The sequence below is a fragment of the Electrophorus electricus genome, chromosome 19, assembly GCF_041902795.1.
Source record: "Electrophorus electricus isolate QZ-2024a chromosome 19, ASM4190279v1, whole genome shotgun sequence".
NCBI classification, from domain to species: domain Eukaryota; kingdom Metazoa; phylum Chordata; class Actinopteri; order Gymnotiformes; family Gymnotidae; genus Electrophorus; species Electrophorus electricus.
Window position 1 is genome coordinate 20,383,596 of NC_137515.1, and position 16,968 is coordinate 20,400,563.

The window sequence follows — 16,968 nt, forward strand, 5'->3', positions numbered from 1 at the left end:
CTTATTTGCTGTGAGTGGTGGATGTAGCATAGCAGTTTAAGCAGTGATGGGCTGTTTGTATGAGACATGGAGAGTTCTTCAGTTTACTGAGGCAAGTAGCCAAACGAGTATTCCTAACCTAGTTTAGAGACGCTCAGTTCTCCTTCCATCCTGTCGCCAGTCCGTCCTGCTGAACACTGCCAAAGAAAAGCACTGAAGACTTCCTAATGGTGATTATCCAATCAGAGTGCTCCCACCATACAGGCCTACTGTCCAAACAAAAACCCAACATGAATGAAACCCTCCCTACAGCTGCAGGTTAAAACAAGAAATTCTTAAATAAAGCCATAGGTGTGCTATAATTAAAGGTTTAAAGGCATTGACTGATTTATTTATTGGAGCTCTTAAGTATAGTGATGGGCTGACTTGTGTTTTTCTATGTGTCTGTGCAGAAGCGGGCATGTTCTGTGTGTGTGCGCTGGGTCAGGGGTCAAAACAGGCATGTTCCGTGTGTGTGTGCGCGCTGTGGAGAGACTTGGCTGCATGTACGTTGCATAAGTCATAATCTATTAGGTGACGGAAGCAACCTAATGGATTGGTCAGCACCAGTCTGCGAGCCTCCCAGTACAACTCTGTGTGTGATGTCATGATCCACGTGACATCACAGTTGTTGCTGCGCGGTGGGAACTGAAAGCGTTCTGAGATGGTAACCTTTTCATGTCAGCGTGTTGTCCCCAGGGCCCCCCATCTGGGCAGGCGCCTTCACAGACCGACACACAACAATGGAATATCGACAAGCAAATGCCTCGGACACCGAGTTGTTTCTGTCTGCAAGCACACGGTGAGGTGTGAGGATATGCTTAAGCACACTTTGACCCCACAGTTAAACAACAACCTTTAGCATTGTTTGCAAATGAGGGGGTTTTTTTTCCCGCAAAAACGAGAGGAACAGCCTCCCGCACACACGCAGCAGGCAGTCCTGTTGGGGGATGGGCAGACCATGGATCAGTCCATGTGGGGGTGGGGTAATGATGTGGAAAGTAAGGGGAAGGTAAACATTTGAAAACTGCTACCATGAGCCTTTGTGTTATGGAAGGGAAAATGTTGCAAACAAACCATTTAATTTCTTCTAGAATCAATCACAAAGCTGATCACCAAAAGGTAATGTGATATATATATATATATATATATATATATATATATATATATATTTAATTAATCCACTTATTTTCTCTGATTTGAGTAGTTTACAGATTTGTATCGGTCTTTCCACTGGATAGTGAAGCTGCTGTGATTTATATGAAGAACACAAACTAAACTTTCCATTCTGATATATCACTAAACTGAGTTTCCGTTCTGATAGCGCTAAACTGTCCCTCACTAAAGTAGTTGTGTAAAACATATCACAGTGCTTGTCCTGAGCTTGGGAATTGACAGCAAAAATTTGTCCAGTTGCGTTCTTTCCAGGAATCGGAAGTATAATAGTTTAATTAGACATCATTGATTAGGCTTGTTGCCATTTCACATGGACAGCAGCCACTGATGTTGATTTTGTGTAGTTGTGACTATCCCAGACAGAGCAGCACTCATGGGACCTGTAGGAATGCAGCAGGGACCTCATGCTTTATTATAGCTCCGTGTCCCAGAAAGACACACTGAGGACCCACCGCCTGGTGCCAGCAGAGTAATGTGGGAAGAGCTTACAGCTCATCATTGTCTCATGGAGTGAGAAGAGCTTATAGCTCTTCATTGTCTCATGGAGTAATGTGAGATGAGCCTTCAGCTCATTATTATGTCTCATGGAGTAATGTGAGACAAGCTCTCAGCTCATTGTTATTTCTCATGTAGTAATGTGTGACGAGCTCACAGCTCATTGTTTTGTTACACAGAGAAACTTGAGACTAAAACTACTGCTCTTTATATCTCACGGAGTAATGTGAGATGAGCTCACCGTTTGTGATGTCCTGTGGAGTAATGTGAGTTGAGCTCACAGCTCATCATTATGTCTCACAGCCCTGTGTCTCCTCACATGCCCAAGGCTTTACCAGCAGAGGAAATGGATGTGGTGCAGCTCTTCGGGGGGGATTTTTCAAGATCACGTCCTGGTTGTTATGAGCTACACAATGTTTTTCGGGCTCCTGTTGACCTTGTGGAAAAACATGTGGTCACTGTGCAATTTTGTATCACGCTAAAGAAGCCAGCCCATAGCACATGTGAGCCCTCTGACAGAGCCTGGCAGCACGCAGTGTGTGATGTGGATGTCTGTGACATCTACTGAAATGTTCTGGCAGCAAGCATCACTGCACTGAACCTCACATAGAGCGACTGAATTAAGAGTCATCTGACGGGTTATGTAATGGCTGAAAACAGAATGCCTCAGAGCTGCCTCCTCTGCTGAAAACTGTGTGTAAGAATTACTGCAACAAAGACATTTATTGTAATGTACATCTCTCTTTCTCTTTCCTTATGTATATATACACACGTATATACACATGTATATCAAAATATAGACAATCATGAGATATTCCAAAGGCTGAAAGAAGAGTTGGAAAACTTCACTGGTGAAGGTAACTGCGAGTTCACTTCACTGGTGAAGGTAACTGTGGTTCCCTTGGTAATCAAAGCACTAAGATCTGTGAACCCCAAAAAGGGAAAATGACTCCAGCAGATCCCAGGAACAACATCTGAGATCTCCGTTCAGAAGAGTGCAGTACTGGGAACAGCTAACTACACAGGGCCTGAAGAAATAGTCCACCTGGACAAGGGAGTGTGGGGATTTTCTTTATACAGAAAAAAAAAAAAATTGCCCACTCATCCTCCTCTGGGTGGTCTTTTTCCTTCAAGCTATATATATAATCTCAGCAAGCTTCAGGATCATAGCTGAAGTGCTGCTTCCACCCCAGACCAGCTCTGCAAGCCATGGTCCTGCATGAGTTCACAAGTCCCAGATCAAGTCACCCCTCACTGACAGTGAAAATGTGGCAAAGTGAGAGGGAAATGCTCTCAACAGTCTGAGACTTGCTTTAAGATAACGTCAGCGCATTACCTCACAAAACAGACTAATCTAAGACTGCCTCCTTCTTTTCATTTTTAATGTAGTTGTAAAGTGTGAGGGTTGAAGAATAAGATCTTGCTGTAGAAATGATGCAGTGTCACTTGTCGTTTACTTTAGATCTACTTTTGGCCATGTGTTGTTTGAACTTTCACCTGAACTTCTCCCAGCAGCTGGAGAATACCAGCCCTCATGGTGGTGCACAGGTGTGCAGACATGAGTACTGGCAGCGCTCCAGAATGACGCCATTAATCTACACTGTACTAAAACACAAACATGTCTTACCTTACATCCAGTATTAGTGAAAAACGTGTGTACTTTTCAAGTTGGGACTTATAAAATCCTCTGAGGACATTTAAAAATATAAATACAAAGGATACATATTCCTCAGTACACCCAGATGTGGTCTAGGAGTAAGTCATGAAATGAATTAGCCATTAGTACTGAAATGTCAGTAGTAGTTTTTTTTTTAGTTAAAGGCAAGGCACGTTTATTTATACAGCACTTTTCATACATAGTGGAAATGAAAGGAGCTTGATCACTCAGTGCTAAAAGAAGTCCATGTTGTTTAGCTCAGAGCATGTAGGACACACGACCAGAAGCTGGAAGCATGACACTGCTCTGCTGTACTCCATCCGAGAGGAAGCCCAGGCCTCTGTCTGAGGGTCAGAGGGACTGGGTGGAGGGGAGCTCAGTAACCTGCAGCGTAACCCCCTTTCCGGGGGTCAGACTGTGCTTCCAGACGGCCCCTCTCCCGCAGTACTGCCTGGACCACAGCCCCGGTCGAGGTCAGCAGTTCAAGAACATGGTTCTTCTTGGCTAGGCCTTCCAGTACAGCCTGCAGGGGAGATGGAGGTACACACTTCAGCCTTAAACTGATGAAAAATGACGAGAAGGCCGTCTGCACACAAATACATGGGCACACGTGAGGCTTTACTGCCACTCTACTTCCCTGGAGATTATCGAGAAATTATCAGTGGATGTTCTTCCCACTCACTTTGTCAAAGTCAACCTCCACCCACCAGGTCAAAGTCAGGTTCCACCCACCTTATCAATGTCTGGCTCCACCCACTGTATCAAAGTTTAGCTCCACTTACCGTATCAAAGTCTGGCTCCACCACGGTCATGTTGGGCCGAAGCTGGTTATGAAATCTGGGCTCAACTACTGCTTGTCTCAAATTATAGTTGAAGAACAGAGTGTTCAGGATGACCTGGACAACACAGTGGTTCTGTTACTAATCTCATGAGATTGGCTCCTGTTCTTTTTTTAAAGCACAACCCACCTCAGCTACTGACGTGGTAATTTGTGTCCCACCAGATGCACCAACCACCATTTTGACGTTGTTGTTTTTGTCAAAGAGGATCGCAGGGCACATGGAAGACATAGGTCTCTTATCTGCACAAGCACATGCAGCAACATGTAAGCACACAATGTATGCTGCAGTCCAATGAATCAGTGTGTGTGTGTGTGTGGAGGGGGAAGTCACAGGGCTTGATGAAGTTGTTGGGTGAGGGGGATACCCCAAAGCCATTGATGATGTAAGGTGAGCTAAAGTCATCCATCTGGTTGTTGAGCAGGATGCCTGTGGAAGGTGATATGACCATGGAACCAAAGCTGTGGGAACAGAGAGAAATTTTACACAACATGGGTGTTCACACACATGCCTTGAAAAGACTCACAGTAGAGTTCTGAAGGAGCCTTGGAGTTCGCAATGAAGCAATTTAAAGAGAAACGTTCTTTTCTGTGTGAAGTAAAGCAAGAAACAACAAAAACTATGCCAACAAATGAATGATATCAGATTTTTTAAAGCAGAACGTGCCTTCATTTAATCCATCGTTTAATCCATCTGGGATGCGAAACAGTACATGTGCTTGTTGTTTTTAGCTTCCTGAGTCAGCAATAACACTGACTCCTCATTCATTTAGCACTGTGTGCTGGGGTAAGTGTGGACCAACCACAGGCCTCAAGGACAGGGCTGGGAAACACTGATTTAAGGAGTGACCCTGAAACTATGACTATAACATGCAGCGCCCTCTGGTGACAGTGCCATAGACTGTGGGGCAGACAGAGTTCTGTTAATTAACCCTTCACAGCACAGCTGTAGCTTCAAACCTATTCATGGTGCAATATGCAAAGTTAACCATTCTTGTTTTCAATATTCCACAGTCCACCTGCTATATTCGGACATCTAACTCTAGAACATGGCATGTCCAGCACGACGCTGTTTTGTTGATCACGTACTAATGATTAATGGTGCTGGTTACAGCCACTGCACTTCCATCGTCAGCCACCACGGAAACATGAGACGTCCCGTGATTATCTGGAATGAAGTACTCAGGCTCGTAATAGCTCTCCTGCTGTGTGGTGTTGTCCGTGATCTTCTGCCAAATAGAGTCGGCATAGCTCTTTGACGTGATGTTCTGTATAAACTGGGAGTAGAGGGAGAGTGGAACGTTATAACTAAATGAACAGGTCTTAGAAAGTGGCACGGTGCCACTAAGTGCACAGAGGGGCCTCCACAGACCTCACCACAACGATCCCTGTAAAGAACAGATATAATTGTTATTAACGCTGAGAAGAATAGATAAAGCTGTTATATAACCTTGAAAGGAACCGATATAACTGGTATATAACCTTAAAAGGAACAGATATAACTGTTATTAACCCTGGGAAAAACAGATATAACTGTTATTAACCACGAGAAGAGAAGCTATAACTGTTATTAATTGTAAGAGCCTGGAGTCTTATATCCACAATTTTCTATATCTGCAGATACATTCTGGAAGCATGCAGACCCATATGCTGAAAAGAGCAAGATTTATTAGAGGCAAATCTATAATCACAGTCTGGAGAATGGTCCAGAGTCCAGGGTACATGGTCAGAAAAAAAGGAAACAAAATGTGAGAACTGAAGGGAATATACAGACAAACTAACAGGAAAAAAAACAGAACAATGCTAGAACACAACAGGGGGGAACACATGATGAGCAACATAAAGAGTGACACACACTAACAAGGGACACACTAAAAACAGATGAGCACAGGCAGGGAAACCAAAACAAAGAAACACGGAAATGAAAACCAGAAAGTAAAGCAAAGCAAAGACATGAGACAGGGTTGCCAAGGAGACAAGGACATTAGATGGGGACCAATCGTGACACAGGGTAATGATTTATGTCAGTGACAAATGAATTGAAAATTCCTTTTCACAGGGCCAGTTCTCTTTCCTCTTAATTCATTTCAATGCAACTTGCCTCAGTGATGTTAAGAAATCTCGGATCTCCCAGAATGCTCCTCTTGGCGTATGCAAAGCGAAATGTCTCCACTATGCGGTGATAGGTGAGGATCTTCTCGTCAGTACTGGACACGCTGTGTGCTGTGAAGTTGTACCCTGCAGCAAAAGGAGGAGGTGATCTCTACACCAGCCACTACGTATGCAACTTGTGTGGCAGTGAGCTTTGGGAGATGGGGAGATTGGGTCTGATTAGCGCTGACTAGCACACGTTAAATGTCATGAGTGACAAAAACCTGGTCAGGTGTGTTCTCAGAAAAGCTTAATGCACAAGTTTCACTGTTTCAAAGAATGCCTTGATTTATAAGCAACCAATTCAATGAATCATAAATGAATGTCCGTGGCAGCGTGCTACTTATTAAGCTCTGTTGGTCAAACAAAGTGAGGAAAATCACACTGTTGGTGTAGCTAATGAAGCCTTTGATTTGTGGGTGTAGCATTGCCAGCTAGAGGTGTTGTGATGGCAGTCTGGTACTGCAGACTCAGGAGCTTAGAAGGAGTGTGGGCGGGCTCCGAGTGAGGGGAAAGGATTAGGTTTAGAGTAGGGGGGGTTGGGCTTAGAGGGGGAGTGTTGGGTTTAGAGTGGGGGGGGTGGGTTTAAAGGAGGAGGGGTTGGGTTTAGAGTAGGGGGGGTTGGGTAAAGAGGGGGAACAGTTGGATTTAGAGTGGGGGTAAGGGGATGGAGATGGGGAGAGGGGTGGCTTGGGGGTTGAGGGAATCCTAGCTAACAGGCTGCTTAAATGATACTGCTGTTGAAGCCCCATGAAACAGGTTTTGGTGTGTGGGTTCCTTTCATTCTGAGCTTGGTTTGTGCCTAATTAGAGACAGACGCTTGGCGTTAGAGCTGGAGAGGGAGACGGAGGGCAGCTATGTGGGCAAAGAGGCGGCTGGACAGACTCTAATTACTCATCACACTAAAGTTTAAAGTCAGTCTCATCTCCCTGCAGCACAGAGGACACACACAGCCTTCAAACAAGCGCAGTTGGACTGGTCTGTACCGGTGGGCAAACAGAAAACACAGCAGGGAGAAAGCCCTGCCACTTAGGGTTTCTATCCCATCTCACAGGATCTGTACAGTGGACCAGTCTTTGATATAGGCTGACAAAGGCAGCACATGGAAATGGTATGGAGACATCGTGATGTAATGGAGACATTGTGATGTAACAGATATGTTATGTATTTGTACATCTGTTGTGTGTGTATTACATGCTCTTTAAAAGCCCTGCACAATCAGTCAAGCCGCTGAGAAAAAATAAAATTCAAAACATTCCTTGTAAATTCAGTTTAGGGGAAAAATTGGAAGGTAACTGGAATATATAACATTCTTTGTAAAATCTGTGAAAAATATTTATTTTTCAAAGATTAAATAAAAAATCCCAACTGTGCAGGCCCTTTAAACGTTGGAGGCCAGGTGGCTTACCGTTGAGTATGTGGAAGATGAGGGCAAGAATGGGTCCACTAGCGGGAGAATTGGGCACAAACATGGAGAACTGCCCCACCGATGCCTTCAGAGGGTTCTCGTCGAGTATGGCCGTGTAACTCAATAAATCGTCCAGTGTTATTATCCCACCTGAACACATGAACCTTGGCTAGTTCATAATTAACTGAATTACTGACTTGGTCATTTATTGACCAGTTTATGAATTATCTTATTGTTAGCAATATCTCTGGAATGAGGTTTGCAGTCTGTGGACTTCTTGTAATTTCCCCATAGTCCTTCACTTCACACCTTTCATGGGTTTTCCATAACCTTGCTGTAAAACTTCAGACACAGTCTCAATATTCATTTACCAGATGCTTTTATCCAAAGCAACTTATAATTATGACTGAGAACAGCTTGAGCAATTGAGGGTTAAGGGACTTACTCAGGAGCCCAAGAGTGGCAACTTTAAAGTGGTGGGGGTTGAACCAGTAACCAGTCAAGTACCTTAACCACTGAGCTACCACTTGCTCTCAATAGTCAAGGCTAGGCTGAAAACCTATCTGCACAGTCAGGCATTTTAAATCACATTATAGTTCCCTAATTTACACACCCTCATACCTGGACATACCTAATAATCTATACCCCTGATGTCATGATGTTACCGAGCCTCTACCTGTCTCAGGTTCCATGGCTCCTCCCACCACCCCCTGATGCCCTCTGCCATAGCCCAACACACCTCCACCCCAGCCAACTACTTCTCCTTTGCCCTAGAGAGACGCTCTCATGCAAAATGGGTTTTGGACACACTCAACCTATCAAAATCAGACTAGGACTTACAGTAAACCAGAATAGACATTCATTGCTTATTATTTTTATTTCTTTTGTTATTATATATTTTTTCTTTCTCTCTCTCTCTCACTACTCATTCTGCTCTTTATGGTTTATATTGTTGCTATTGTTGGGGTGTATTGTTGCTACACCCCACCCCTTCTGAGTCTTGGTTCCTCTCCAGGTTTCATCCTCCTGCTCTAGGGAGTTTTTCCTTGCTACTGTCGCCCTTGGTTTGCTCACTGGGGGCTTGCACTCGGACATTTCTAAAGCTGCTTTGTGACAATAAGTGTTGTAAAAAGCGCTATATAAATAAATTTGACTTTGACTGTGACTTATCCCATGCCTACACTCATCAGTGTTTTAGGACCACCTGCCTTACTGGTGCATCTCAGAAATGGAACACTACAGAATGTTAAGCCATATAGAGAACACGGGAGCACTGCTGACTTGGTGTTATTTGGTGTAGAGCCAGTCCCAGTACAGCCCTAACACTGGCTGCGTAATTATGCATTAGTCAGTTTTGCACTGCTTGTGTTGAACTGCAGCGGTTGAGTTGGAGAATGGCAAATCTGAACATAACACATAAGATATAATTTCTCATTATCTTCCTAATAAATAAAAGTGTACAGTAAAGCATACAATCGTGTATAATATAATTTTGCATATTTTAGAGGTTAGTGGTATGACAATGATCTATTCAGTTTATATTCCATCAGACTGTAGACATTTGTTATAAAGTGATATAGCATCGTGAGGAAAGTCCACCTGCGTTCTTGATGTCGTTTATAAGGTTCTCTGCGATGGTACCATTGTAGAACACATCGGGCCCTTTATTTGCGATCTCTTGGTAAGTGTTGGCCAGTTTTGGGAAGGTGATGGTGTCATTTTCCTTTAAGATTTCACCACTTTTATCACAGAACACAGAACTGAAACACAGTGGGACCAGCAGTAAGAAGCTGCTGTTTATGGTCCCTGATAAACAGATAATTTTAAAAATCTGATGTATTCAGTACCACAAAAATACCTTGGAGGAATAAAACTATAGCTGGGTCAGACATAAGCTCTCGATTGAAGTGTCTATTATCACCTCTTACCATCTGTTTCTATGGAAATGGGAGATGTCCTTAACATTAGGAAATCAAACACAATATCATGGATTTCAGGAACTTTAAGAAGCTTAAACTCTCCCAGCACCTACACACACCCACCAGAACCCTACTTCACCCATGCACCAGCATCCTACTACACCCACACACCAGCACGCTACTGCACCCACGCACCAGCACCCTACTGCACCCATGCACCAGCACCTTATACCACCCACCCACCAGCGCCCTATTCCTGCTCACCAGACCCTACACCACCCACCAGAACCTACACACACCCACCAGCAACCTACTCCAACCCACCTGAATGTACCCCCACCCACCAGCACCTACACCCACCCATGCGCTTATGCCCTTCACCCAACTAACAGCACCCTACATCACCTACCAGCACTTACACCCACTTACTTACCATAAATGCGGGTCTTTGCGGATGGTGCTTCGTTTGCTGTAAATAGCAGATGCCAGTGCCTTGCCAATGGGAAAGCCCTCTCGTGCCAGTTTAATGCTGGGCAGAAACAGCTGGTGCCAGGGGAGCCTACCATGGCGCTGGTGAGCCAGCTCATAACCTCGGATCTCTCCAGGGACACCGATGGCCAGCCCTCCTGCCATAGACATCCACACACTTAAAGCTCTGGTAGGCTATTTTTTAAAGAGTGCTTTTGACTTAACTTTGGTTACATCCAGATAGCAATCAATAGGAAAAAAAGAGAAACATGGAGGGGGTGGTATAGGGGGTGTGCAATGGCTCAGTCTTGGGAAAATTAGCAAAAAAACTGTCAAATCAATTTACAGCGTTTTTAGACAGAAGTGTTTCAAATCGATCAGATTTGCTAAAAAAGAAATGTACACAATTTATGCCCTGTCCACTTCAGTTCTGTTCAAACGTTTATGACCATGTGTGCAATATGTATAATATTACAACTGAATGTGCGATATGTGTGTAATATGGCAGTGACGACATGTGCTCATGCTGTATTCTGTATTCTATGCTGAATATCCAGTTCTGCCCTACGATTGCTTTATGTCAGCACTGTGGGACCACCTTTACATACAGCATAACTCCACTATCATGCTACACCACCCACCAGCTACACCACCATATTGTACAGTCCTGACACCTCACTCTGATCAGAAATGGGTTTTCCCACAGTGTTGCAGCACTAAAATCCAACAAGAACAAAGTTAGCGAATAGCTGTGACATATGATACAAAATGCTTAGCTCCTGTCCTCATAAAACCCATGTTTCACTGAGGTGTACTCCCCGAAAGAGCTTGCATAACCAGTTTTTAGATACCTTCCTGAGAAAGCTCTGTGCTGTTCCCAAACATGTCCCGAGTGGCATTTGAGGGGGCCGTCTCACGAGCATTGATGGTTTCAACTGTCCCTGTTAAGTAGAAAAGAGTCAGGACAGTGGACAGTTGATAAAGGATCAGAAGTCCTGCTCTGAGGTGCTGAATCACAGGACACTGAGCTGCTACCGGTCTTGGCGTTGTAGATGGTGAAGAAGAGACCTCCCCCGATGCCCATGCTGTGGGCGTTCACCAGTCCCACACAGAGCAAAGCAGCAATAGCACCATCCACAGCAGAGCCCCCTTTCTGCAGAATGTCCCTGAAGGAAACACACACACACACACACACACATGCACAGAGCTGTACTGCAACATCACTGCAACAGTCCACTGTCCAGCTTCAGTATGTAATGGAGAGGAATTAATAATTGTATATTTACGGTATTTAGCTGACGCTTTTATCCAAAAATGAAATTACAATTATGACTGAGTACAACTTGAGCAACTGATGGCTAAGGGCCTTGCTCAGGAGCCCAACAGCTGTAGGGCTTGAACCAGCAACCTTCTCTTTACAAGTCAAGTATGTTAACCAGTGAGCTACTACTGTCCTAATTTATTACACATTCACCACAAGGTTAGTTACATATACTACACATTCACCACAGGAAACCCAAATGGGATTACTCTTTAATCCATACATGCCAGAACTACCAAGATGTTTTGTGATTGTGTACTGGCACTGTTTTAATAGGCTGTCTGTATATAATTATCTGAAATCTTGCCAGAGGTTGTGGTGTTTAAAAACATTACATTACACTGTTGCATTACAGCTGCAGATTTTTAATGATTGTATGAGCATGTGTGTGTATTTACATTTTGTGTATTTTTTTGTGTGCGTGCGTGTGTGCGTACGAACTCACCTGCCGATTTCTGAACACCGCCCTGCATCTGTTGCTACTGCAGCGTGAGTATAGGCGCCCTGGGTGGAGGTGGTGGAGGTCTTGCCCTGTACGCCAAAGAACACCCCCACAAACATCCCCACTGCAGCCAGCAACAGCACCACCAACCCCACCACTAGTGACTTCTGCATTGTCCTAGCAGTACAAGAGCATAGACTGATAGTCCCACACACCTCTGCCCCAGACCAGCACTGCTACACTTAAATCCCTGCCTGAAGATGACATCAGTTCTCTTTGGCATGTACAAGGTCTGGCAATTTTGTGTTGAATGTTTTAGACTTAGTAAGTTGACTTGGTCATTTTTTTAAAACATCAGCAGTGACTCAAGGGATGCCACATGCCTCCTTCATAAGTCATTTAACTTGGTGTGTCATGACAATCCAATCACACAGAAACACTGTAAGAGGAACCCCCAGTGATGCGGCAGGCAGAAACAGAAAGGTATTAGAGAAGAAGATCCGGGTCAACATGTGGGTCCGTGTGTACCCAAACATTCCTTGTATAGAGTGCAGTCATAATATTTTCATGTGCAGGACTTATTGACTAAAGTCACCCAGTGGCCATGAATGAGACCACTGTACTTTGGACTAGCGAATGAGAAAGACCTTTATAACTAAAGGAGCAGATGGATAAACAGGCCAGATTTGAGCACACATTTAGACTTCCACAAGCTTTCTGACACCCTTGAATTTTAATGTTAAAAATTCAGATGCCTGTTTCACCAAAATCCTCACGTTAGATCATTTCTGTTCATATGTAATATAGAATCAAACACTTATTCCTGCTCTGACACTGTCAGTCTGGATCAAGCTGACCTTGTTTTCACTGTAAATGAAGCTGGCAGTGCTCAATCTGACTGTTTTAAAAGTGTTTAACATGAATAACATAACATACTGAACCAAGAAACCTGCTGCTCAGCTCCTCTGTGTGTGAGATTCACCAAGTAACACTGCATCTTTTCATCAATACTTTCTCTTAAGAAGAAAAAGATGTGATAAATATGTTTTATTATGCAAACATTTTTAATAAACATACTTAATTTAATTTTAGTCTCTGGGAGAAAGGGAGGTAGGAGTGTGTAGACTTCTCAAATCTGTCTGCTACCTGCAATAAACCTGTCTCTCTGCAGTGTGTGTGGGAGAGAGCTGCACACCAGTTCACCCCAGAGAGGCCTGTGGTGCCGGCAGCCAGTGGAGTTTAGCCCACCATGCTAGAGACAGACGTTTCTGAAAATGAGGGCGAGTATATTCCTCCTTCCTACAAATCTCCACAGTAACGTGGAACTCTGGACTGACACAAAGAACTGAGCTGTAGTGCGCCACCAGAGAGAAGAATGTTTCCTTCTCATTCTAACTTGGGAACTGAAAAATGACAGTAATAATAGCTGAATTATTAGCAGTGTAAGAGATGAGAAAAGTGTTGTTAATATGTATAGATATCCCATCCATGGAATATACTTATTTATATCGAAATATATCAATTGAATATTTCCTACCTTGACCGTGTGAGGCCCCTAACAGAATCTTGGAAGTTCCACAAAATGGTATACAGGTGAAAAGCTCAGTTGGCATTAAAGTTCAACCCAGAACAATAAAATAAACCAGCAGGTTGCCGCTTTATTACAGCCAGTGGGAGGAGAGGCATCCGGTGAGGTAGAACAAATATGCCTTCTTAAAGTGCTTCACCCATAAACAACACCTCTCTCACGGATCCCCTGGATTAAATGGTTTGAACGGTGAAAGATTAACTGTGGGCAGTCAGTGCTGTAAAAGACATTAAGTTCAATATACATTTACGGTATATACAATATACGGTATACTGCAACAAAGTTTTACAAGACCTGGCTCATCACGAAGGTTAATTACACAATGTCAAGTGGCATTTGACCGACCTTCAAACTTAAAATGTGGTTCAAATAATGTCAGTTGTTGATTCAACGTTCAAAAATACTGAAGCAGCGTTTAATGTTGTCATTGTGAAAAGGCTAACAAATTACTTATAAATCAACGTTTGAATTCTGCCTTTCTTATTTTTTAATGTTTTGATCACGGCCACTTCAAACGTCAAATTTATGTTAAAAACAGAAAACAATAGATATCTCATGCCAAAATACACAGCTAACATTATTTTATAGACAACACAGGCGACGCAGCTCGTGACGGATCTGCACGTGAGCGAGGAGGCGCGTATTCGCGAGCGTGTTTATGACTTTACGTAACACCTTCGCGCCAATTTATGACTGAGAAAAAGAATGACGTCAGAAAGCTCGTTAATACGTAACTACATTAATTAGAAAACTAATGCGGTCTTGGTCGGGAAACAATGAGAAACCACCATGTGCGTTTCGACACTCTCACACTGCCAACTTGTGCTTTTGCGGTTGTTGGTGATATTTCTAAAGAGCCTAAGTACACAGTGTGTAACGTAACTATCGCTTCGGTAGGCTGCTAATTTAGCTGCTAAATTGCCAGTGAGTTGTTTCATCGGGGTTGTAGATACAAATCGCAGATTTAGTAGCTCACGCTAGTACTCACACTCACGCCGAATTAGCTAGCTAGCATAAGTAGCCGACTCTGACCGCTAAATCGCTGGCGTGTTAAGAGCACTAAGGTTAATTTCTGCAGTCCAGCAGAAGTTGGACCAACTTGCCGATAAAAATGTCTTTGATCGGCTGATGGTGATTTTTGCGAATTTTTGGCGGTTCTCCCTAATAAAACGTGAAAAAATCTACTGCTACGAATAAGTTAATATTCTAACTTTGTGCATGAATTAATAATTAATACAGCCACTTGTAAACCATTGTATTGCTATTTCTCATGTTTTTCTTAATGCTATTCTAGCTACAGACTCCATTCAAAATGTGAAATTTGCTCTTAGAAATATTTTGTAGAATGTTAGTTTGAATTCTTCCGTTTGATTACGTCGGTATAAGACACGTGCAGGGACCCTCATCCCACACTTCCTTCTCCCCATTCACTCCTTTAGCACTCACTATACATACACATTAGCTACAGCAACCATGTAGTAAGACCAATAGCTTTATTTATATTTATTATAACTTTATTCCAGGGCAGTATATCTCAATGTATATGGTGGACTACCACAAAAACTTGTGAACAATTTATGCTCCTCAGCAGATGAACCTTCTCAGTTGATAACTTATAACTTTTCCTCTGACACCAACCTCGGGTTAAAATGTACAGAACCCACTCTCTGACCACATGCTGTCATACCGCCCAACCCCCTATATATAAGCCTGTCTATCTGCGAGCGCCTGACTTTGCCTGGCCCGTCACAGAATACTTTGCCATCATGCAGACGGCAGATTCGGAAGCATTGAAGTAGGCTCTTACTGACCAAAGTCAGCTACTTAATCAACACCAGCAGGTGCTTGAGGACTTCCCACAGTTGATGGACACGATTGCCCAACAACAAGCAGACCAACAGACACAAATTTCAGAACTCAGACAGTGTTTCAGAGAACTTATATCCCAGCTGCAAATGATGACTACTTCTCCCCAGTTCACCCCAATGCCTGTATCTGCTGCTACTGCTATCAGTACTGAACCAGCCTTCCCTGTGAGTAAACCTGAGAAATGCAGTGGCTCCCCTAAAAAAATGTTAGGGTTTCCTGTTAAAATGCTCCCTATATTGCAATATTATCCCACCCTGTTCTAGCCAAGCAAAGATTTAGTTCCTCACCTCTCGTCTCGCGGACAAAACACTTGATTTTCACAAAACTTCGCCAAGGCAACCATTCCGTATCTGACTCTGCACATGAGTTCCATACTGTTGCTGCGGGTAGTGGGTGTAACAAGGCGGCTTTGATTGTCACCTTCTGAAACGGTCTTATTTTGAAGGTATTACATGAGCTAGCTTCCCGGGATGACGAGCTTGATTTGGATCAGCTTATAGCTATTTCCATCCACCTGGACCGTTTTCTTCAGGAATGATGATGGCATAGAGCCAGTATTACGTGCTCTACCTACCCCAGTCATAGTAATAGATTAGAGCCTAGACAAGAGCATATGGTGGAGCCAATGTAATGTGATTCTTCTCGCTTAACCAAGGAGGAGAGGCGGCAGCAGTTCCAGGAGGGTCTTTGTCTCTACTACGGTTCTTTAGGACACATTATCAGAGAGTGTCGTCTTAGACCCAACAGATCTGTGCCACTGAGTCATAGAAGAGCCATGAATCCCACACCGCAAACCAAGGTCTTTCCCATGCAAAAGATGGTAGCTAAGTCATTTAGTCATTTATGATACTTGTCTATGTTGGGCCACACACTGCTCTATGTTTATAGCCCTAGTTGACTCCAGAGCAGAGGGCAACTTTATACACGCCCATCTGGTGCAGGAATTAGACATCCCAATACAGCCTTTGCCTAAGACCCTTTGCCTGGCTGCACTGGATGGATCGCCAGTAGGGGCTTGTTCCATATCTCTGCACTACACCCGTAAAACTCACCACAATTGTATTCCACTCCGAACTCATTTCATTTCTTGTCCTAGAAACCTCATCATTCCCAGTTATTCTGGGCCTACCTTGGTTAGAACAATATAACCCAGTGGTTGTCTCAATGTCAGAAAGACTGTTTGACATTACCTACAGTTAGACTATGTTCCACAACTATAGAGTCCTGCTGACGACCAAGCCTTTTGTAAGGGTTGGTGCCAGGTCGAGGCCCCCTCCAGCCAGGGGGAGGCCTCGAGTCAGGCACACTACCAATCAGGCTTGATGCCCAACAGCTGTGTTAAGTCTACATATGCCCAGTGACCCAGTCACTCAGTGCTGGGTCCTTGCTAAAGTGTTGAGCCAAGTTCCTAGCCGTTAACTCTAGGTGTTGAGGTTTGTGAGCCCTTGTGCTACACCTCTCTTCTGCTCTTCGAGGGTGCCTGTGTTTTTACACTCCCCTTCTCTTCTCCAGTTTTCCCCCTCAAGTCTGTCTCTCTCTCTCGGCTTCCATTAGTCGCTAAAGTACCTCCCTGTTTTCTGGTTTTGTTGGGGAAGTTTTAGAGTTTGGTTTTCCCCAG

General features: G+C 43.8%; 1 protein-coding gene across 1 annotated transcript; it reads right to left on the reverse strand.

Moving 5' to 3' along the window:
- Positions 1-3,478: 3,478 nt before the first annotated feature.
- On the reverse strand, positions 3,479-13,618 carry ggt1b (gamma-glutamyltransferase 1b). The gene is made up of 13 exons (XM_027025304.3): positions 13,431-13,618; positions 11,897-12,070; positions 11,166-11,296; positions 10,982-11,071; positions 10,096-10,288; positions 9,343-9,503; positions 7,744-7,893; positions 6,286-6,422; positions 5,274-5,461; positions 4,519-4,646; positions 4,315-4,427; positions 4,129-4,242; positions 3,479-3,869 (listed from the first exon to the last, which is right to left on the reverse strand). The coding sequence occupies exons 2-13, from the start codon at positions 12,064-12,066 to the stop codon at positions 3,723-3,725; spliced, it is 1,722 nt and encodes a 573-aa protein (XP_026881105.2). The 5' UTR covers positions 12,067-12,070; positions 13,431-13,618; the 3' UTR covers positions 3,479-3,722.
- Positions 13,619-16,968: the final 3,350 nt, after the last annotated feature.